Source organism: Theropithecus gelada, chromosome 1, assembly GCF_003255815.1.
Source record: "Theropithecus gelada isolate Dixy chromosome 1, Tgel_1.0, whole genome shotgun sequence".
NCBI lineage: Eukaryota > Metazoa > Chordata > Mammalia > Primates > Cercopithecidae > Theropithecus > Theropithecus gelada.
The window spans coordinates 181,949,019-181,973,982 of record NC_037668.1 but is presented as its reverse complement, the minus strand read 5'-3'; the positions used below and the strand labels follow the sequence as shown (position 1 = coordinate 181,973,982).

At 35.9% G+C, this 24,964-nt stretch overlaps 1 protein-coding gene across 6 annotated transcripts; it reads left to right on the top strand.

The window, feature by feature from the left end:
• Positions 1–1,632: 1,632 nt before the first annotated feature.
• On the top strand, positions 1,633–24,247 carry TSEN15 (tRNA splicing endonuclease subunit 15). Of its 6 annotated transcripts, XR_003122101.1 has the most exons (6): positions 1,633–1,863; positions 4,366–4,447; positions 4,743–4,878; positions 20,626–20,740; positions 22,196–22,337; positions 22,868–24,247. XR_003122101.1 is itself a non-coding variant. In XM_025403949.1 (5 exons), the coding sequence occupies exons 1-5, from the start codon at positions 1,729–1,731 to the stop codon at positions 22,879–22,881; spliced, it is 405 nt and encodes a 134-aa protein (XP_025259734.1). In that variant the 5' UTR covers positions 1,633–1,728; the 3' UTR covers positions 22,882–24,247. The 6 variants fall into 6 exon arrangements, 5 of the variants coding, with proteins under 5 accessions (XP_025259734.1, XP_025259725.1, XP_025259714.1 ...); XM_025403949.1 differs by lacking the exon at positions 20,626–20,740 and having other exon boundaries at positions 22,196–22,233; XM_025403940.1 differs by lacking the exon at positions 20,626–20,740.
• Positions 24,248–24,964: the final 717 nt, after the last annotated feature.

Genomic DNA, 24,964 nt, shown 5'->3' with positions numbered 1-24,964 from the left:
TAATTTCTTTTTGGCTGTTAAATTCACTCAGTGAATTTTTTATTTCTAAAATTATAATTTTCAATTTTCAGAATTTGTTTCGTTTTAAAAATCTTTTTTTCTTTTTCTTTGCTGAGATTTTCTATTTGTCTCCTGAGATTTTCATTCATTGAAAACATGTTTTACTTCATTGAGGATAGTTATAATAGCCACGTTAAAATCCTTATTTGTCAGTTTCAACATCTGATTCGTCTCAGGGTCGATCTCTAGAGTATGCAATCCATTTCCTTGAATTTCATACGTCAGACAGTTTTGGATAGTATTATGGACTTCATGAGTGTTAAGGAGAGAGTCTGGATTCTATTATTCTTCTCTGATGGGTGTTATTTCCTTTGTATTAGTAGGTAATTTTCCTGGCTAGATTGTAACTGAAAACTCTCTCCCTTTTGGAGATAGCTCTGGTCTCAGCTCAGATCTTTTGTTTTTAACTGAGCTGCTGTGATTCTGTTTTGGGTGGTTCAGGAGCTCTCAGAGATGTGGGTTGACAGTTTGGGGATCCACTCTCTGACTCCTTCCTTGGGATTTCTTAATCTCTTCAGAATTCAAAATTTTCTGTCTTCACTTTTCTGCTTCCCCAGGTAAGAATAACTGACAAGTTTTATACATGCACACTTGGTACTGCTGAGCCTAACTTCTGGACTGCACTTTGCCACAAGCTAAATGCCAAAGAGAAAGGAATTTTCCTGTGGAGTTCCTGATCTTCAAGTAAGCTTGCCCTTCCTACCAGTCTACTGTTCACATTCCAGTATATTCAGCTTTTTGTATTGTGTTGAAGTGGAGTTCCTCATCTTCAAGCAAGCTTGCCCTTCCTACCAGTCCACTGTTCACATTCTAGTATATTCAGCTTTTTGCATTGTGTCCAAGTTGTTTTCTGCTGGGGGATGGTCCAGTAGGGTTTTAGTCTATCATGGTTGAAAACAGAAGTTATGTCCTGCCTGGGACTTTGGATTTTGAGTAACCCTTGTCCTGTTCAATGTGATAGCCTCCTAACCAGTCCCTGTTTGTGTCCTTGCTCCCTCCAGTCTATCCTTAACATATCAGTCTGAGTGATCCTATGAAAATATGACAGGAGCCTCCAATAGCTTCCCATTTCACTCACAGTAAATTTAAAAACACTTAAAATGTGCTACTCTGCCTGTCTGAAACTCCTCATCCTTGGCTTCCAGATCACATGCTTATGCTAGTTTGTATCCTACCTTTCTGAACACTCATTCAGCAACTCGTGTTTCCTCTAATCCTGAAACGTGGGTCCACCCTGAAACTATGGTTCTACTTTAAAGTTCTATGTCAGGGCACTGAGTTAGGCTTTTCCCGTTCCCAGCAATCAGAAACCAGGACCCCACTACTGAAGGCAAAGAGGACGTATGTATCCCCCAACTTTCTCAGAGAGTCATCGGCAGCACTGACTTAAAGAGGATTAAGAGCTTCTGGGCGCAGGCTACTCTTTAATATTTTTCACGCTAGAATTTGTTCAGATTTGAATAAACGCAGTGCGAAACTAGAGAGCGTTCGCGAAAGTTCTAGCTACCTTGGTCAGAAGGAGGGGCTGATGCAACTTTCCTCCCAGTTTCTGAGCCCTCTCGCGCGGCCGCTGCGAGCCTCGGGGAAGCGGAACCCACAGGCGCGCGCGCCGCTGCTTCTGGCCGGGCGCGGGTAGTGGTGCACCACGGGAGCGCCGCACCGGCCGGCATGGAGGAGCGCGGCGATTCCGAGCCGATCCCCGGCTGCAGCGGCCTGGGTCCGGGCGGCGTTCGCGGCTTTGGCGACGGCGGCGGAGCTCCCTCGTGGGCCCCCGAGGACGCCTGGATGGGCACCCACCCTAAGGTCAGGAGGCGCGAGAGGAGCAGGGCGCCGTCCAGGCCCCTAACCCGGGGAGAACTCCCAGGCAACTGTCTTTCTTTCTCCCTCAGCGGGAGAGCTGAGGACGCGCGTCCCCCTTACCGAGGGGGACCGGTGTGCACAACTGCCAGCCTCAGGCAGCATCGGTTTTGTTTGTTTAAACAAGTTGCACTATCCCCCGACACTTTCCCAACCCCCCAGCCAAAGCCATTCTGGAACTGAGAGCCAGACAGTAACTCCGCCCCTCTCAAGCCGGAGATCCCTAATAAGCGCTCCACAGGTTTTGCTGTCTAGGTAGATCCCCTTTGGGGGATAAATTTATTTAATCCTCACAGTAACCATGCAAGACAATTTGTGGGCAATGGGTAAGGTCTGCGGGTCCATAATGATAAAGATTTAGGCACAGTCACGTTTACACTTAGCCTTGGGCCCAGAGTGCATCTTTATTTTGCAAAGGTGCAGATTCTTAGTATTTCAGATTTCTTCGAAAGTTTGAATAGGTTCTTGCTCAATGCAGAGCTACTCACATTTTGCGTGTCTTTTTCTACATTAGCAGCAAGCGAGATAAAGATAGTCCCTTGCTTGCTTCTGCTTGAGACATTACTGCCTTGTACCAGTAAGGTTCCAAGCAGTGAACAGGCAGTGAATGGAGATGTGGGTTTTGTAAGAATCTCAAAAACTGGTCTGTACGGTACTTTAACAGAATTGCGCTCTTCTGCTAGAGAGCAATAATTCGTGATCATCTAAAAGCAGCCAAGAAAAAATTTAAAGGTATAAGTTTGAAGAGTTAACCTTTTTCAGCTTCTCTTGCTTAATTTTATCTTCCTACTCTGTCCCCTTCATCCTCCCAAAAGGTGAGAAAAAGAAACAATAGCATGGAAATATTATTTAGTGCCCTTTTAGGGAAACAATAACATGCAGAGGCAGCATATTGGTTAGGCGCGTGAACTCAAAATCAGACTCAGTTTAAATCCTGATTCTGTCACGTATCAACCTTGTAATTTGACACAAATTGCTTGATCTCATTATGCCTTAGTTTCCTCACCTGAAAAATGGGGATATTAATAGTCCATACTTACTTATAGGGTTGTTACAGGATTAAATTAATTAATATTTGTAAGACATTCAACATACAGAGAGCACTATATAAGTACTTAATAAATGAAACACCAGTAACAACTTTTTAAAACCTTATCTAGATTTGGTGTTGTTATTCGGTTTATATACTTGTAGATTGTTTTCTTTTTCAAGTTAATGGCTGTATGCACCCTGACCATCAAATCTCCCCTTTTGATTTCTCTTCTTGAAGGATCAGATTAATTTTTAGAAGAAAAAGAAAAGAAGTAATAAAGCGATAGGGGCTGTTTGTTTTTCCAATTTCACCTTTCTGTTAATTTGAAAATTATGTAGGTTCATCCAGTAAAATGGTATCAGACTTATTATCCTCTAACACACTTTTATTTTATTATTCTCCTGCTTAGAAATCCTCAGTGTTTCCATACTGATAAAATCACACGTATAGCTTGACCACCAAGGCCTTGTAACCTGGCTCAAAATTGTTTTGGGTGTTATTTTCAAAACATGTTTGAAGTAGACAACTAATAACCCTTATCCTCCTGTAACTGTATCCTCCAGTTACACGGAAGCTGATGGGAGAATGTGACTTTAGGCCTGTCCCCATGCAGGTCTGCTAATAATTCAACTCAGCATTAGCCCTGCATATCCACCTAGTCACTGGCATAGCTGGGCAGCCTCAGAATTCTCCTGCAGGTGTAGGCCCCTGGAAAGTGTTCCCCTTATGCTGACCAGTAGTCTGAAAGAAGCAGCTTTCTCTAGTTCCTTGTCAATCCCTTTTAAAAAATCTAATGATGAAATAATTCCCTACTCTTAAAGTGAGAAAGAGTGGGTAGAGAGGTTAGGACTGATACTCTTAGCAGATTCTCTCCATATGCAAATAAGAGGCTAGGGAAATACACAGTACCCACCAACATGTCCCGACACAAATTTTATTAAAAAGGTTTCCCTATTGCTGGCAGATAGGTTTCTTTACAGGCCCTTGAATGTATGTGGCTTAATCCCACCTTTGTGTGATTACCTGCCCTATTACTCTACTTCTCCATTTACTTAAATCATAATGTTCTTCAGTGCTCAACTTGTATCCCATCCCACTTCTGCTATAAATCTTTCACCAATCCCTCTGAATAGAGCTCTTCTGACCTGCTGTGTCATGTTTTTTATTCCGTTTACCTGGTTTTTAATCACTTACAGTCATATATTGTTATTTGCCTAACAATTTTAAGTGTGCATGTATTTAACAGTCACAAGTTCTTTAGAGACAGTGATCTCTAAGACCTTATATTGCATTTTAACTTCCACTATACCTAGAAGAATTTTATAGATTATATATACTTAATGACTACTTGTTGATTGAAAGAAAATATTAAATAATTTTTCCTTCTTAATTTGACAATTATATTTTATTTTCAGTATTTAGAAATGATGGAATTAGATATAGGAGATGCCACTCAAGTTTATATAGCATTCTTGGTTTACCTGGACCTCATGGAAAGTAAGTTGTTTGTTTATATTGTTTTGTTATTGGGACTGTGGTAGGGATTTAGGGGGTTGGATTGGGTTATAGCATTCTTAACATTATAATAAGCAATCTTTTATGCATTTGCTATTAATTTTGCAATTTATTTATTTACATTGGGAATTATTGAGTAACAGAAGCTATTAGAAAAGCAAAGATAGGAGGTAGTGTTATGAGTGATATTTGCTCAGCTGAGTATTAGGTAGAAGTTTGGAGTTTTTATCTTTTGTATTTAATAAACATTATTGTCCATTCAATGATGTTCTTTCAGGCAAAAGCTGGCATGAAGTAAACTGTGTAGGATTACCAGAACTCCAGCTCATCTGCCTTGTTGGTACTGAGATAGAAGGGGAGGGGTTACAGATTGTGGTGCCGACCCCCATCACTGCTTCCCTCAGCCATAACAGGTGAGAAGGTGATTTTGGTCTAAGTTCCTTTCCCAAGTAAAGCAGTAGGAAACATTAAATGTGGTGATATAATATTTTTAAAGAAATTTAGGATGCAGGTTTCATAGCTTTACTCTTGGCTATTTGAGGAATAAGTTAAATATGAGTGTTATATGCAGCCATTCTTGCATTGCTATAAAGAAATACCTGAGACTGAGTAATTTCTTTAAAAAAAAAGAGGTTTAAGTGGCTCATAGTTCTGCAGGCTTTACAGTAAGCATGGTGCTGGCATCTACTCGGCTTCTAGGGAGGCCTCAGGAAGCTTATAATCATGGAAGAAGTTCATGAAGCAAGAGCAAGCACATCATATGGCAAAAGCAGGAGTGAGAGAGAGAGAGTGTTGAGGGGGAGGTTCCACACACTTTTAAATGACCAGATCTCACGAGAACTCATTGTCCTGAAGACAGCACCTAGCCATGAGGGATTTACCCCTATAACCCAAACATCTCCCACCAGGCCCCACCTCCAACACTGGGGATTACAGTTCAATATGGGATTTGGGCAGGAACAAATATACAAAGTATATCAAGCATTTAACAAGTATTTAGCATTTACTCTATGGTCAGTACTTTTCAGAGACAGTATGTATGGTAGAAATATTTATATTCTTGGTAAGGAAGTAAGACCATTACATTTGAAATAACAGATATTATAAGATGTACCATATCATACAAATCATACTTGATATAGGAGTTGGTGAAGAGCATGATTAACATGCAAGTTGAAATCAAAGCTTCATGTAGCTTGTGGGACCTTTTTTTAAAAAACTTAGGTACATAGCATTGGATTAAACATGTCTTTGTTTCATGACATACTCTCATTATTAGTTCATGCTTGGTGTTTATTTATTTACCTAGTTATTTTTCATAATGTAATAAGTATCTCTGTAACCATCACCCAGAGCAAAACTAGATTTTGGACAATAACGAACATCTAATCTTATAAGTTCCTTCCTTAACGTGCTTTCACTGACCTGAGGTAACTGTCATTCCGAATTCCATGTTCATTGGGAAGTTTTAAATTTTAGATGTTTTTAACTTTAATTTAAAAACCTTATCTTTTAAGGCTGACCTTATACACTTAATATTTTGCTAAAATTCATTCATTCTTGTGCATTTTTTGGGCTGCCACATAATATTCCATTGTGTGGTTATACCCCCATTTTCACATCCACTCCCTCAATGATGGAGTGTTGCTAATGTTTAACTTTAGGAGATAATTTCAAACTATTTTCAAAGTGGTTGCCTCAATTTACTTTTTACCTGCAATGTAAATAAGATCCTTTGGAGGTGTATTGTCTCTCACATTTAGTATTGTCAGACTTTTAAATTTTTGCCAACGGAATGGATTATTCTCACTGTGGTCTTAATTTACATTTCTTTTATCACTCATAATACTGAATATTTCTTTATATATGTATTATGTATAAGAAATATCTGTTCATATCTTTTGCCTGTTGGGTTGTTTTTCGTTTTCTCATTGACTTGTATGAATTCTTTATATATTCTTGACACTAATAGTTTTTTGATTGTGTTTTCCAGTTTTTAAATCTGTCTTTCACTATCTTAAGATGTCATTCAATGAATAACGTTCTTAATTTGAATATAATCATATTTATCCATCTTTTATAATCAACGTCTTTCTGTCTAGTTTAAGAAATATTTTCTATCTAATGGTCTAAAAAATATTCATCTATATTTTCACTAAGAGTTCTGTTGTTCTTGTTGTTTTTAATGATGTGAGAGGAGGTTAGGGATACCATTGCCATGTGGATAACCACTTTTTCTACCCCTATTTACTGAATAGGCCCTCCTTTCCTCACTATCTGACATATCACTTCTGCCATTTTCCAAAGTTCCAAACACATATTAATTTGTTTCTGGGTTCTCTATTATATTCCATTAGTCAGTTTATCTGTCTTTTTGCCAATACCACATCGCTTAATCGCTTGCTTCGTAAGAAGTCTTGGTATCTGGTTAGCAAACCTCCCTTACGCATTTCTTCTTTAGAAGCTGTGGCAGGCAGCTTCTAAGATGGCTTCTTATAATTCTGGTATTCACTCCCTTGTATAACTCTCTTCCATTGAGTGAGATCTGGACTCAGTGACTTGCTTCTAATGAATAAAATTTGGCAAAAATGATGGGATGTCACTTCTAAGATTAGGTTACAAAAGACTGGGGCTTCTATCTTGGGCACTCTCTCTTGCTTGCTATAAAGGAAGCCAGCTGCCACGTGAGCTGTCCTACAGAAAGTCTGAAAATAGAAAAGAGATGGCAATTATTGATGGAGCAAGATTCTTGAGAGATGAGGAAGGATGGATTCAAGAGGATAACGGAAGAGAGTAATATTGGGCATGTAAAGGGGAGCTGTAAACCTCTGAGACTGGGGTATGGGAAGAATGAACAAATGAAAACACAGCTCTATTTGGGTGGCATATAAGTAGGGAAAAGAGCAAAGCCTTTTAAATTCCAGCATGAATACCGTCGATGAATACTTACATTTTTTTCTAGCTGACTATAACTGAATATATAGCAGTCTAATAGAAAGAACCCTAGACTATAAAGTCTTAAGACCTGGGTTCTAGTCTTGGGACTGACACTTAACATTTTGATTGATGCTTAGCAACACACCTAATTTCTCTGGGTTTCAGTTTCCTTGTCTTTTTTTTGTCGTTGAGGGATTTAGATTACCAGTACATGCAAGATCCCTTCTAAATTAAAGCTACTATAACTGGTTATTTTCATTGTGCATATTTCATAAAGCCATATTAAACTAAATTTGCAATTTCTATGAAGTATTTTTTGGATTTATGATTCATAATGAGAATTGTTTTTTAATATATCAGTCTATTCATATGCTTCTTTGAGAAGCTCCTTACTGTGGGGTTTTTTCTGTGTTTGAGAATTACAAATAGTTGTTAGCGTTGACATCAGATTTAATCACTAGTACTTTCCAGTTTTTACTAGCATGTTTTTCAAGCCATCCTATATCCAAGAGTCTTAATTCTTTCCTGAGAACTCATTATTTCTGTCTTTTAATTACTGTAACAAATATTGTCCTAGCTAGTATTAATGTTATATTATTTGTTTGGACAAGGAGCTACTATTTGAAATTAACCTGCATTTATTCCTAAAAAATAAAATTAATGAAAGCAATAGCCTATTTTAATCAAAATCATTTCATAAGTCTAGAAGTACAAATTTGTTTCTATTGTTAATTTCTAGTATTTTCCAAGTGGTAATTAATGCTTTTCTAGCTTGAATGGCTAAAGCTTGTTTTCTTCTTCAAGTAGAATTAGTTGGAGTGATAATTTGGTAAGCCATTTTGATGCTCTTGCATTTAATAACTGAGAGAGCTTAAATCTTTATGTCTTGTTTTTATATAAATATTCTTAACTATACTATACAGTAGAATACTAATATAGAAAATAGCACAAATGAGGCCTGATACATACTAGATTTATATGTCTTTTAGTGCATAACATTTTCTCAACTCAAACTATGCAAATAACATTTTAACAAATGGAAATGTGTGTATGTGTGATTTCATTACTCAAGTCTTTAACAGGGCAATCTTTTAGGTAGTAGGCATACTTTTATCTATTTTTACTTTTAGTGTATTTTATGATATAAAATGTTATATGTCTAACAGTAATGTTGCAATTCCAGCCTTTCATAGTTAATGTGGGAATTTTTCTGTGTTAGTAACACAGAGAAGAAAATGATTGATGTTGAGTCTCTGATAACCTCGTATAGCAGAGAAATTCACTGGGACATGTCCTAAAAGTATTTGGTGGGAGGATGTGAGGGTAACTCATCATGAAAGAAAAAATACTTTTTATTTAAGAAGGAAAACAGCTTTTACTTATTCAGTGATAAAACATCTACATAAATTAATGATTCTGTTTTCACTTTTAAATATTATTTGTCAGATAATATTGCTTGGGCTTTTTGGTCTTAACAAGTATTTATTGAGTGACTCTTACGTGTCAGGCAATGATCTAGGTGCTGGGGATACCATGATGAACAAATACTTTCATGACATCCTCATGAAAGTAGTATCCTAGCACTGAATATTAGCTTAGAAAATACATGTGTTTTTTTTTTTTTGGTAATTGTTGGATGGAATCTAAAAAACCAGAATTGCCCTTTGTTCAGATATTTAATTGAATGTGTGATTTGGGACTGCCTTCACTTATTTTGTAGCTAGATAATTGAATAACAAGGATAATGGAGTACTGATAAGTACTTTAACAGGGTTATGTACAAAGTTATGTCAAAACTCAGAGGAAGGACAGGAAAAGTCTCTTTAGCCGGTAAGAGATCATGGTTTAGTAGGACAACTGTAAGTAATTAAGCATGACTGCCTACCTAGCATGGTGTCTAGTCACAGTAGGTGTATAGTAATATTCCTTAAGACAGCAAATGAATAAATGAATGAATAAAATTTCAGAAAAAAGAGGGAAAGGATGGAAAATTAGATGGGAAAGTTTATTTAGACTATGAAGGCCATCATTGTTTTTACTTTTTTGCTTATTACTAATGGTATTCTAATGAATAGCCTTATGAGTACCTCCTTGTACTCATGTATGAAAGTTTCCCTAAGAATAGCTGGGACATTTATACTTCTTTCTTTTCTTTTCTTTTCTTTTCTTTTTTTTTTGAGATGGATTCTGGCTCTGTTGCTCAGGCTGGAGTACAGAGTGCAGTGGTGCGATCTCGGCACACTGCAATCTCCGCCTCCCAGGTTCAAGTGATTCTCCTGCTTCAGCCTCCTGAGTAGCTAGGATTACAGGCATGCACTACCACACCCAACTGATTTTTTGTGTTTTAGTAGAGACAGGGTTTTACCATGTTGGCTAGGCTGCTCTCAAACTCCTGACCTCAAGTTATCCACCCGCCTTGGCCTCCCAAAATGCTGGGATTACAGGTGTGAGCCCCTGGGCCTGGCCTATCCCCTCATCTTTACTGGTTATTGCTAAATTGTTACCAAAAGGGGTATTACTAGTTTATACTTGCACTTGCAATGTGTAAGTTTTCACAGACTGGGAGAAGATTTATAGCATGTGCATAACTGACAGATTAATTTAGAATTTGCTTCTGTGACTTCAGAAAAAAAATCCCAGTGGGAAACGTGGGCAAAGAATATGAACAGGCAACTCACAGAAGAGGAACTCGAATGCTCAAGTATGTTTGTAAATCAGGGAATTAAAAATATAAAATGTGTTTGTCTGTGATTTGTCTTAACTTTGAAGAAGACTTTCAGATAGTTTGTTTTTATTGTTTGACAAAAATAAGGTACTGTTATGGGGAAATTTTGAATAGAACTCCAGCTAGCACTTAGAGAGTCTTTGAACAATTTAGGAAAAGGAGCTCCCTCTCGACATACAAAGAAAAATGTCTCTTCACTAAGGTTCAAGGCTTGGTGAACAGCAAAGGCCAGATTTTAGATCCACTTGTGCCAGGCACCCTTGTGCAAAGCACAATCTGCATATCTGTGCATGATGCCCTGCCCCTGAAGCATGTCTACGGAGTCTTAGGTTTCCATAAAGAACACTGTGAAAATTACTGCTAAATGGGTGGTGTCATTGAAGGGCTTTAAGCAAGGAAGTGAGGCTGTTGTTTATTCTGTGTGGTTTTAAGAATACTCTGCATTTGCAGAGAATGTTACAGAATTTCAAAGTATTTCAAAATATTTTTACAAGTAGACGTTCATTAAATGTTGCTTAAATTCATTAAAAGCAACAAAATCTCTAGTGGTATACAGGGTGTTTGTTTTATCCTAACTTTACATACAAAAAGCTGAGGTTAAAAGTGTATTTTTATTTGTACCCCCACTTTTTCCAAAAGATAATAAAAGATTAAGTGAGCTGTACCAGGGTCTCAGTTAGCTTCACAGCTATTAGAGTTTCTCTTGCTTTATTGGTTTTTAAAAATATTTTATTATAAATGAAACTAGTTACGGAAAACCACACAATACAAATGTATAGATTAATGAGTTATAAGGCAAACATCTAGAACTCTTGTGATTATAACTAAGTCAAGAAATAGAACTTTTCTAGGTACCTCACAAACTTTTCAATGTGCCCCATCCCAATCATAATCTTTCTTCCCCCCAAAAGTAGCCATTATTCTTTCTTTTATAATAATAATGGGCTTTGGCCCATGTATTGTTCCCAGGACCTCTTAGCGCTAACTTTGTCTTTTGACTCTCACTCAAGAAAAAATGTTGGAATATCACTGGTGAGACTGATAATATTATCAGGAATATTAGTTTTATATTTAAAAATACCCTGCCAACTTTAGTACTCTATTGTTAGAAACGAATTACTTGCCACATAGTGTACAACCAACCTCAGCACAGCAGTTGTAAATCACCATTTTAGACTCTGCTTCTTAGCTGCTTGAATATAGTGCTTTAAAAAATGCTTCGTATTCCTCAAAAAACCTTAAATAACATTTTTATTAGTAGGAGAGTTGGGTGGCATACGTAGCTGTAGAGCCAGAGGACTTGGCAGTTTCCTGGAGCTACAATTTCTTATTATTTACAAAGAGCATAGCACATAAGGCCTGATAACTGTCTCTTTTATTGTAGGAGACAAATTTTATAATCTGTTGTTTGTAAAACTGGACCAAAGTCTGTCATTTACATAGTTAACTACAACTTAGTTATAAAATATTTCCCTAGTGATGACAAATAGTCCCGCTGTTTCAGTCACCACTTGACTGTTATGTGGCAGAGTGGCATGTATATTTATATGGTTTATTATTTATTTTTTGGTGTATATGTATTTTCTGCCTCCTTAAAAGGTAATTGTTCTAGGCAGTGTTTAACATTATATCTGTGTGCTTTTCTAAGAATACCTGAACAGTTTTTAGTGTTGGCTTCCCACTTACTTTCCCAGGCTTTAGACCTGGTGATTTTGTATACATACTTTCTGGCAAGAGAGTAGACAGATTCCTTTACAGGGTGAATGTGTATTTGAATCACTGTGAGTGAATGCATTACTTTGAGCATAAGTACGGTTTGTGATTCATGTTTTCTCTAAAGCAGTTATATATGGTATGTGATCACAGTTGAAACACTTTGTCATGTTTTTCAAGTTTCAGAAGGTCTTGTGTGTAACAGTCCTTATGAAAATATTGATTTAATGTTATTTCCTGATCTGTAATGGGATAATACAATTGATAAAGTGCCCATTTCTGATTATCTAGTGGGAAGATTTTGCTGATGGATTATGAAGTAATTAATTGCTAGTGTTTCTTGTTTCTCTCATCTAAAAATACTTCCTAAAGCTAACGTAAAATAATTTTTAGTTTGCATTATAATGCCATATTAAATTGTATATTTGTATGGCATCCATATGGAGAGTACTCTAGATTGTTTCTATGCTATATTGAATCTAAGGAATACATGAAGCAACTTTGGTAAATGACTGTAGAGGTACAGTTTCCTCAGACACAGCAATGATATAAAATCATATTCATAGATACACAGAGATGAAAGAGATCTGATGGATTTAAAGATGAGACAACAAGAGGAATACAAACTAAAACTAGTGACCTATCTTTTTCAGTGCTAAGATTGCAAATGAAGTCAAATTTATGTTCAGATAGCCTGATTAGCTTCACTTTGGACCACCTTGGGTCCGTTAGTATTTATTGAGTGCCCTAAATGGTAGAAGTATACTATACCGAAGTTAGGATAATAGTATTACACTTTTCTGTAATAGTAGTAGTACTACAGGTAGTTGCAAATGGGAAAATATCTTAAGTGACTTATACAGGGACTCAAATGATAAGGGAACAAAATGATTTTCTAGTCTTTAACTACTGGTAGGGTTTTTTATTTTCCCCCTCATAGGCTCTATGTCACCTCCCAATTCCAATGTAAATTTTGTTTCTTCAGTAAGATACAAGAGGTGGGAAAACCTTAGTTGACATATTTTAAGCTCATCTGTGGTTATATATAAGTTTAAAAAAAAGCTGAGCGAAGTGAAATGTCTTATACAATTATAAAATCCAGGCACAGTTAAGATACAGCTTTCTAAAACTTAATCTCCTTTTTTTTCCCCCAAAGGATTGTAGTTCCTTTTTTAGTAATATGTGAATCATTCATCCTTTCAAACCTGACGAAATTATAAATGGTTCTTTCTTCTCAGTGTCAAAGAAGAATAGTAGATGGGAGAATGGAGCCTCTTCCATCACCATTTTGTTTCCCTAGGACCCCAAATAGTGGCATTTCTTTTGTTTTTATTGTTTCATGGCAGTTGGTAACCTTTCTAAATTGAATACACTCAGCCATCTTATCTAAGACAAAAATATTTCAAAAGTTCTTCTTGGCATCCGCATATTACTTGAGAAGTTTAGAAAAAGATGTAAACATTCAATTACCAAATTGCTCCTCTGCAAGCTCAGCTACCATGAAGCTAAAAGTCTAAGAGCTTTTAAAAGTTAGTTTGAATAAAATTATTTTGGCAAGATTATTGTACAATTAAAGGAATTTATGCCTTAAGAGAAGTGAAAATAATTCTGTGCACATTAGAAATGAATGTCAGAGCCAAAGTTAGGATTCCTAGCCTGAGGTGCTTTGCTTAATATGATGCTTAGCTTATTAATGTATATTACATCCTATTTCCCTCAATGTTGTTTTCAAAAGAATGTACTCTCTTTTTCTCATACATTGAATCCAATGAATTTTAGTTATTTTTTCTTTGTCAGAATTAATTTTTCCCAATATAGCTTTTAAAGGCTGTCAATAGTAATTTTTCTTTTTTTAAAGGACATGATTAAAGAACATTTTATTAGCTGTTTGTGTTATCACAGCAGTAACCCAGATAATATAAATGGACAGATTATTTATTTTTAAATCCATTGCCTTTGTGTTTTCATGAGGAGAAGAAAAAAACTAATATTTTAATACACTGTGATGTGTAAGGAAAATTAAAAGTTTATTTAGTGGTCTTACCCTTCACTAAAAATGTTATAAATGTATTTAATTATACTTTTTATTTAAATATAATGAATATAAACATATATACTATCTAGAGGCAAAATTTGGTTTTAGGATAGAATAAAAAGGTAAATTGCAAATTATTCCAGTATTTTCTAAGTTGCTTATTTATTTATTGGCTGCCTGGGCTCAAGGGGTACAAAATATCATAGACTTTGCCTACAAGATGCTCACAGTCTAGAGCTGAGGTGGACAGACATTTACATCCAGTGTGAGAAATGTAATGACAGATATGTGCAGGGTACTGAGGAAGACCACAGAGGGAGGAGACCTAACTTCGACTGGTGGGATAAAGAGATGAGAGAGTCTGGGAAAACTTACTGGAGGACAAGATGTTTGAAATATACAGGAACAAGGAACAAGGATGGGAATGGATGCCCTGGTTAAAGTAATAATATGAGCAAGGTATTGAGGGCTGAGAGGGCCTGAAATTTGCCAATAGTTCATTATGACTGGGTATGTAGTAATGGCAGAGAGAGTACCTGCCTGCCGTTGGTGAGAAGCCCTAGATTGGTGTGGGGTGGGTGGAGAAGGAGGAGTGAGTATGTGTGATACAAGAGAGATGGGAATGGAGAGAAAAGGAGTGGAGGAAAGGAGAGATAGACATAGAAAAAATATGAAAAAACAAACAAATAACTCTCCTCCTGGGAAGCAACAGTTCAGGAAAAGCAACCTCTTAAGGATTAAGGAAGTCGAAGGTAAGAGAAAGTTAAATCAAGAGTTTGCCACTACAAAATCTTTAGGAAATCCTGAAACAAAGGTGAGAAGATTGAGTCGGGATATTAGGAATTGTAATGCTTGTTTCTGTTTTCTGTAATGGATACCAATTACAATGTGCAAATGTGTAAGGATATAGATGTTTAGCTATTAATGCAAGAACCTAATTTGGGGATTTGAGGAGGTTCAGTGACTAGGGCTCAGTCATCTGAGCTTTTCTCTTCGTTATACTCACTCCCTAAGCAGCATCATCTGGTTCCAAGGTTTTAAATATCATCGATATACTGATGACTCCCAAATTTTTATCTCCATCTCACCCTCTTCCATGAACTTCAGACTCATATATGTAACTGCCTACTTGACATCTCTACTGCGATCTAAAAAGGCATCTCAAATTAGCATGTCCAAAAAGAAATCTTGATTTGCTCCTATACTTTCTCCTTCTGTAGTTTTCTTTATGTCAATAAATGGCAACTGTATTCATTCTGAAGCTCAGGCCAAAAACCTTAGAGTCATTTTAAAATGTATGCACACACACACACACACACATATACACGCACACTTTATTTTTTAGACCAATTTTCGATTTACAGAAACAATTGAGCAGATAGTACAGAGATTTCCCATCTAAGTCCCAGTCGAGCAGTGTTTCCCCTGTTATTAACATCCTTGTGTTAGTAAGGTATATTTGTTACAATTAACCAATATTCATACATTATTATTATTATTAACTGAAATTTGTCATTTACATTAGGGGTTTTTTTATTGCATAATTCTGTGGTTTTTGACAAATGCATAATGTCATGTATTCATCGTCACATACAGAATAGTTTTAGTGCCATAAACATTCCCTATACTTCATTTATTCATCCCTCTCTTCACCCCCAAGCCCACCCCTGGCTGCCACTGAACTTTTTACTTTCTGTGTTGTTTTGCCTTTTGCAGAATGGCATATAGCTGGAATAATACAGTATGTAGCCTTTCAGATTGGCTTTCACTCAGCAATATGTATCCTTGCTAGCATGGCATTTTGGGTTTTAGCTACCCTAGTGGGCACACAGTGGCATCTCATTGCCGCTTTTTAAACTTCTTGCAATTTCCTAATGACATATGATGTTGAACATCTTTTCATATGCTTATTTGCCACATATGAGGTGTCTGTTCAGATTTCTTGCCCATTTTTAAATTCGGTTTTCTTTTTGTTAACTTTCAAGAGTTCTGTGTATATTTTGAATGCAAGTCCTTTATCAGATATGTGTTTTACAAATATTTTCTCCCAATCCATGGCTTATATTTTCATTCTCTTAACATTGTGTTTTGCAGAACAGAAGTTTTAAATTTTAATATAATCTGATATAAAATTTTTTTCCTGGATCATGCTTTTGGTATTTTATCTAAAAACTCATCACCAAATCCAAGGCATCCTATTTTGTCTTACAGAAGTTTTATAGTTTTGCATTTTACATTGAGGTCTATGATCCATTTTGAGTTAATTTTTATGAAGGATGTAAGTTCAGTGTTTAGACTGATTTTTTCCAGGTGAATATCCAGTTACTTTAGCACCATTTGTTGAAAAGATGTTTCTTTCTTCATCAAATTGCTTTTGTTTTTTTTGTCAAAGATCAACTGACTATGTGGGTAAATTCTGAGCTCTCTATTCTATTCCATTGACCTATCTATTCCTTAACCAATACCACATGATCTTGACTATTATAGCTTTACAATAGGTCTTTTTTTTTTTTCTTTGTGTATTTTTTTTGAGATGGGGTCTCACTCTTGTGCCCAAGTTGGAGTGGAAAGGCATGATCTCGGCTCACTGCAACCTCTGCCTCCTGGGTTCAAGCAATTCTCATGCCTTAGCCTCTCGAGTAGCTGGGACTATAGGTGCGTGCCACCACGTCTGGCTAATTTTTGTATTTTTAGTAGAGGCAGGGTTTCACCATGTTGGCCAGGCTGGTCTCAAACTCCTAACCTCAAGTGATCCACCTCCCTTAGCCTCTTAAAGTGCTGAGTTACAGGTGTGAGACACTGTGCCTGGTTTGTAATAGGTCTTAAAGTCAGATAAAATCAGTCCTCTCACTTTGTTCTTTAACATTTTGTTGGATATTCTGACTCTTTGGCCTTTCTGTATCAATTTTAGAATCAGCTTGTCAATATCTACAAAACAACATGCTGGGATTTTGAATGGGATTGCACTTACTGTGGATCACATTGAGAAGAATTGGTATCCAGGAATATGGACTATCTCTCGATTTATTTAGATCTCGTATGATTTCTTTCATCAGAGTTTTACAGTTTTCCTCACATAGATCCTATAAATATTTTTAGATTTATACCTAAATGTTTATCTTTTATGAAGCTAATGTAAATGGTGTTTTGTTTTTAATTTCAAATTCCAGTTGTTCATTGCTGATATATAGGAATAAAGTGGACTTTTGTATATTATCCTTGTATCCTGTAACCTTGCTATAATCTCTTAGTTTTTATTCTTCCATTTTCTCATACCCCCAAATTAATTTATCAATAAACCCTGTCAGTTCCTTAAAAATACATCCAGAATCTGTCCATGTCTTACCACTTCTCTACAACTGTTACCACTCTCGCTTAAGCTGCTATTATCTCACCTCCTGGACCTACTAAGTGGTCCTCCTTTAAAACACTTGCTATATTAATGCTAGTAAACCTATTGCGTATTTGGTTTTCTTTGATTATCTACTGTCTGTTTTCCTGCACTAGAAAGTAAGTTCCCTGAAAGTGAGAACTTTGTTTTGTTTATTGGTATATCCCTAGGGTCTAACCTGGTACCTCGTACATGGTGCTAAGTAAGTATTTGTTGAAAGATTGGGTAAGCTATCTTAGGCTAACTGTGTTCCTGCAGCAGAGACTTGCTAAATAATACCTTAAAGATCATAAGAATGTACTATAAGCAACCTTTTAAGAGTTTCCAAAAAATTAGAATATCTGCAAAATCTGCCAGGCACAGTGGCTTACGCCTGTAATCCCAGCACTTTGGGAGGCTGAGGTGGGCAGATCCCAGCACTTTGGGAGGCTGAGGTGGGCAGATCGCCTGAGGTCAGGAGTTTGATACCTGGCCAACATGGCAAAACCCCGTCTCTTCTAAAAATACAAAAAATTAGCTGGTGTGGTGGTGTGTGCCTGTAGTCCCAGCTACTTGGGAGGCATAGTGAAGCAAAGGAATCACTTGAACCCAGGAGGTGGAGGTTGCAGTGAGCCAGGGTCACACCACTGTGCTGCAGCCTGGGTGACAGAGCGAGACTCTCTCAAAAAACAAACAAACAAACAAACAAATACACACACACACACACACACACACACACGTATCTGCAAAATCCATCCACTTGCAGGATTTATCACCATTTTCCACGCTTTACATTGTAACCTGCCAATGTTATGAATAACCTCTTTACTTTTTAGTTGAATTTCTTTTCATTTATATTCTCTCTGCCCTTTCACCCTTCGTTTTCCCTAGTGCCTTGGGAAAAGGACTTAATATTAATTCTGGAGTAAAGGGTTACCAGAACTAGTTCTTTCTTTAGAACGTCTCTGCAGATATTCTTAGATACGAGATTTAATCCTCAAATGCTACATACTTTCTTGAAGGACCATCCATTATTATTTTCCTGTAATGGAAAAATGTTGCCACTTTCTGAAAGCATAATCCTTATTACAAATTCATTATAATGACCACTTTTTATTTGAGTCCCGAAGTCTCATAACTGCAAAATGACTTCTGTCATTTGGCCTCTCTGCATATTAGGATGTGTGTCCTCACCTTACCTCTGTTAGAAATCTGCTGCTGGTGAAACCCTCAATTCTGGTAGCTTCTTTTAACTGATACAGCATTTTTTTTTCTCTTACCCTTAAAAAAAAGCTTGCAGTTTATTACAGAATGACTTCCCACTGGGGTGGATAGCTTGATTGTTCAGTAAACCCCCTTGGAATTTTAGCTGCCTTGATTTTTTACTAGGAAGGCATTGGCATGAATCTCAAGGAGGAGGTCTGTTATCCCTGAAACTTTTCTTTGGAACCGAGCCTGTGGATGAATAACGCTTCTTTGGTGCCTCTGGCACCAACTTAATTTTGCATTATGTTTCAGAGTTGCATTATGGTATGTCATTGCATTATATCATAATGAGGCAAATCAAGGAGTTATTCTCTTTTACTAATAAGGCTATAGCGTATATTATTTGGCCACATTGAAGAGCAAAGAAAGAGATACTTTCTATGGGTTGAAATTAATACTACTTTTAACCCATGATACATTCATTTCAATAGCATTTGAAGTTAAAAGTAATGTGGTCTTCAACTTCTTGTCCTCTTTGTAAATCTTCAGAGATTACTTAGTCTCTGTTTTAGAATCATTGTAGAAAAATCAATGCTAAGATTTATGGAAAGCATTTAAATAGCTTGGACTGAAGGTGTTAGCCAAATAGTGTTAACTGTGTATTTGCTTCAGGCTTGTTTTCAAGTTAGATATATGAAGCTCTGGAATAATTTTTTTTCTGTACACAGAGTTCTTCTGTGAACAGTTATGAGAAAGAAACACCTGTTGTGAGTATCAAATTTTGTTACTGTTAATAAAATAGCTATTATTTTTGATATATATTTTTCTTTAGGTGGGATTTTTCCCTTTAGATATAACTGAGTTTAAAACTTGAAACTGTTATTATTAATACATAGGTGATATTTTTCATATGTTGATTTCTATCCAGTATGAACTATAAAGAATTTTGTCGTTTATAATTGTAGATTTGTGTGATGAAACATACAATATTTCTAATGTTGTCACAATATTTTTCCAAAGAACTGAGCTATTAAAATTTATACATATAAGGAAATATTCTGTCATTTCTAAAGTAAGATTTCAAGCCATAAGCTTGTTAGAAATTAAATGAGATTATAGTCTGTTGATACTTAAATGTTCTTGGGATCTTTACAATCATATGTGGTTTTTTTAAGAACTTCAAAATCTTTTTTTACTGTTATTATTAATAGATTGAGAAAGTATAACCTGTTGACTAAAAGGCACAGTAAACATTTGTAGGATTTTATGCAATATCCTATAATGGAAGCAAACAAGAAAGGTCTTGTTCTTGTTTGTTGAGGAAAAGATGATGGCTTTGCTTTAAACATACTTGAAAAATCGACTAGAAGAGATCCTGAACAAGAAACTGTGTGAGACTTCTGGAGTGTACTTTGAGTAACAGAGGCAGATAAACTATTTTTTTCTGTTACTACCGAGAAGATTCACTAGTAATTCACAATCCCTGCCCCCCGCCAACCAAGTACCATAAACAAGGCCTCAGAAATGGGAACTTCCATTTCATTTTTGACAGTGATTTCTCTCAACTCTGAAAACAAAACCCCTTTTACAACTCTGAGTTAGTTTTCAAATGTTAGGGTTTCCTGCGTGGGTATTTGGGGTAAGTATGAAAATGTTTTGCCGCTTAAATCAAAGAACTCCGGAAACAAATATAAATTGAGAATGGAAAAAGAGTAGTGAATAAGATGGAAATTTCTATTCTAAATTTCAGTATATGGGCTAGAATTCCCATAAAGTTTTCCTTAGGGAACACCCCCCACCCCCCCCCACACACATACAAACACACTTTCTGATTTAAATAACATTATATCTTCAGAAATGGAAAATGTGTAAAAGTTGTGTTAACAGGCTTCCTTCTTGTCTGTGTCCCATTCTCATCACAGTCTACCAGTTGGGGATGTTTAGAGAAATATATCTTGTGGCATTGAAGTGGCTTTATGTGCATTATACACTGGGTTTTATGTATGTTGCATACTGTGAAGTAATCATGATACATGCTGACAATAAAAGATGTAGATAAGTTAAAATTTTAGTTGATCCATTGTCTGTTTCTTCTTTTCCATCTTTGTAGAAAAAAATTAATTCAAGATGGACAGCCTATAAAAATTGATCTTTTTCTATTATTATTAATTTAGATATTGGTGTGCCACTTTTGAAGAAGGAAAATACTTAGCTACTAAAAGATTTGCGTTGAAGAATCCATTGTGATATGCTGCCTTTTATCACAGTGTGATTTCCCATCAGTGCTGAGTAATGAAGTTTCTGATTAATATCTATAGTTGCTTTATCAGAATATCTTTCTCTAAAGTAAATCATTCTTATGAATAAGAATCTAGCTAATTGTAATATAGTTCAGCATAGGTGGAAATAATTTTTTAAGGACTAAGTCAATTTCTGGGATTCAGACTGTTTCAGAAAATAACCATTTTCTATAATTCCACTAATGGCACAGTGTACCTTAGTATGTTTGGGTTAGTATTCAGTTTTAGCAATAATCATAGAGGCAGGGTTATCTATAAATATTATATCCCGATTTGCAAGGTAGCAAAGCTGGTATATGTACTACATAATATGACCACTTGACAGTTTACGAAGTCTTTTCATATATGCCATTTAATTGATTCATATAATAATCTTATGTGTAGACATAAGGGTGTACTACTATCTTCATTTCAAGTATCCTTGAAAAGACTTTCTCCGTTGAATTGCCTTTGTACCTTTGTCAAAAGTCAACTGACCAGGCTTATAGCAGGTTAAGAAGTAACTTATATGACAGTATTAACACAAAGGATGGGGGAAGGAATGAAGCTATATTGGAGTAAACAGTGACACCAGATAGTTACATGAAGAAATGAAGAATACCTGAAATATTAAATATGTGAATGTAAAAAGACCCTAATATATTTTCCTTTCTCCTCTTAACTTTATAAAAAGAAAATTATATAAAGTAATAATTATAACACTATATTACTGGGTTTAAATATATAAATGTATATGACAATAATAGCATAAAGGAGGAGGAAAGGAATAAAGCTCTATTGGAGCAGTTTATATTTTTTAGAATCAAGTTAGTGTTAAGCTGAGAGAAATTGTGATAAACTAAGACACAATAGTAATCTCTAGAGTCACCACTAAGAAACTCAAGAAACTATAGTAAAAAAAAAAATTATTAATTAAAATGGCGTACTAGAAAATACCTATTTAATAGAAAAACAAAGTGATAAAGGAGGGTGAGAGGAAGAAAAAAGACATGTGATATATAGAAAACAAATAGCTAAATGGCAGGCATGAATCCAACCATACCAATGTTAATTTTAAATGTGAATAAACACTCAAAAGGGCAGAGATTGTCAGATTGGAGCTAAAAACAAGAGATTGTCAGATTGGAGCTAAAAACAAGATCCAACTATATGCTGTCTATAAAAGATATACTTCAGATGCAGAGACATCAATTTTGGAAAACTGTCAACTATTTCTATACCATTCTCTTTGCTTTCCGTCTGTGATTCCAATGATGTGTATGTTAAACTTATCTGATACTATACCAGAAGCTTCTGATGTTATTTTTTAAAATTATTTTTTCTCTTTGTACTTCAGTTTGGTTTCTTGTGACCTGTTTTCAAGTTTTCTAGTGCTTTCTTCTGTGTCACATCTAGTCTAATTGAGTGACCGCAACTGCTAAGTATATTGTGACTTTATTTTCAGGATAAGGGAGATCTTGAAGGCATCTCGAAAATTGCAAGGTGATCCAGATTTGCCGATGTCTTTTACTTTGGCCATAGTGGAGTCTGATTCTACAATAGTCTATTATAAACTTACTGATGGATTTATGCTGCCAGACCCTCAGGTCAGTTTTGAGGTAACTGACAGCAACAAGTACAAAAAGAGGAAAATTATGACATGATTTTAAGTGTGACTCAAGTCATTCACAGAACTGCCACTTCCTTTGCCATAGGGAAAATTTAAGAAAAAAAGTATTGATTTTCATACCTCAGAAAATTGGTTATATTTTGTTCAAAGTAGTGTGTTCCTAGTTATTGTTGCAAAAAAATTGATTTCCTTACTCTATGGGGAATTTCATGGTTTTCCAAAGTATTTTATGAAGTCATCATGCATTTAATTATTTAGTGAGTAACTGAGGTGGAATGTAAAGGCTAACAATAGTTGTAACTAAAAAAACGCTTCTTTAAGAAATGTTAAATTGGTTGACATTTTGACAGGAACATTTTAATAAGATAAATGGGCTATATGTGATTTCTTTACATACTTTGTTGGCATAATTTGGATAATTACATTAAATAGCTTTCTAATTTTGCTTTTGGATTACATTGTTTATTGGAGAAAAGTCCATCCTGATCTTTTTTTTTTTTTTTCCAGAATATTTCTCTTAGAAGATGACATCTGTGTTTCCTGATGCTTGTTTTATTCATACAAGATTGGATTTGAGAACCATCAGACTGCTTTTATCTCAGAGATAGTCAGGGTTGACTTAAATAGTGAGGGTTGACTTCCCCATTCCATAAGGTTTTCATTCTGAAGAATAAAACTTCCCTAGATAGAAGACTTTCTCCTTCTTAAAAAATATAGAGTGATTTCTTTAAAACTTTCTTATCTAGAGACAGTTTAATTACAGTTGTATACAGGTTTATGCCTAGGATGTGTTCAAATGGGTGGGACCTGTCTGCTGCTTTTGTCATCCCACACTCATAGTTGCCTCTTTGTTTCTTGCTGCCACTGCCAGCTCATTGTTGAGACTGCCATCTCTTTTTCTTACTCAACTCTCCCCAGTGCGTTTTGGCCACTGCAGCTATGTTAGAATGGCATTTTATATATACCTTGTCACCTACTTCTGTCTGCTTTTTCCTCTCCAGTAGAAAGTAAAAGATTTCTTTCAATTGGTCTTCCTGTTGCAATTACTGTTATTTCTCTTTTTTGGTTAACTTTAAATCAAAACTCAAAATATGTTCATCCAGAGTGTAAACTTAAGTGTCCTGAGGAACAGGAACCAGAGACATGTTACCTACAAGAGTTCTGGGCTATCCTTTTCATTCTTATCACATATCATAGCTTGAATGTTACAAGAGTGTGGGAGAGTATGAACCTTAAAAATGTCTTCATTAATTAGACCCAGTTATTCCACTTTTGTTAATGTCTCTCAAATTGTACAAAGTGTGAAAAATTATATGCACAAAGATATTCCAAGTGACATTACTTTTAGTAGCCCAGATTATTAACCACTTTAAAGTTTGGGGTAAAGATTGGCAAACTTTTTCTATAAAGGGCCAGAAAGTAACTATTTTAGGTTTTTAAACCTACTGTCTCTGTCATAACTTGTCAACACTGCTGTATGAAGCACAAAAGCAGCCACAGACAATACATAAACAATATGGGCGTGGCTTTGTTCCAGTAAAACTTTATTTACAAATGTGGTGCCATAGTTTGCATCCCTGCATCTAAGGAATAGTCAATAAACAGATATATACAAATGGTACATAATGTACTTACTAAAAATTAGTAATGAATATTATTAAAAGCATGAAAATGTTACATTAAGTAAAAATTGCAAGATGGAAAAGTGTATGAGTGGATGTAATCATGGCTGAAATAACAGACCAAGCATTCTATAAAAAGATAACAAAGTAAATCAAATTACTAACCGGTTATAGTGGGATGGGAGGCAGAAAATGGATGACTTTGTCTTTTCTTAATGTTTTTATTTGTATTACTTTTATAATAAAAATGTTTTAAAATTAAAAAGTGTCTTGAAATCTGTATTAGTTATCTATCATTGCAAAATAATATTACCACAAATGTAGCAACTTAAAACAGCACACATTTATTATCTTATAGTTTTTGTGGGTAAGGGACCTGGGCACAGATTAGTTGGGTCCTCTGTGAGGCTACAGTCAAGGTGTTGGGCAGGGCTCCAGTCTCATCTGAGACTTGACCGGGGAGGGGTCAGCTTTTTCACCCACATGGTTATTAGTAGCCTTCAGTTCCTTGAGAGTGCTCAATGCTTATGTGCCATTGGCAGGAGGCCACCCTCAACTCTTTGCCACATGGGCCTTCTCAGTATAACTGGTTGCTTTCTCAAAGCCCGCAAAGGAGAGTCTCAGCAAGATGGACTGTATAATCTTATATAATGTAATCACATACATCCCATCACCTTTGCCATATTCTGTTGGTTGGAAGCAGGTCATAGGTCCTGCCTACACACTAGGGTTTCATGGCTGATTAGGAAACAACATTAACAAGAATGGAAAAAATGATGAAAATTAGGACCATCACAAAATAGTATAAAGCATCATTCTTCATCTGTAGTCATTTGTGACTCCTTCCTTGGATGGTATTTGAATTTCACTTTTATTCTTGGTGGGAGGTCTCCAAAACTCCTTCAGGCTCCCTCTGCTTCCCCAGAAGACATGAAGATGCACCTATTCGGAACGATATGTGTTTTGGTGACTCTAGTGGAAA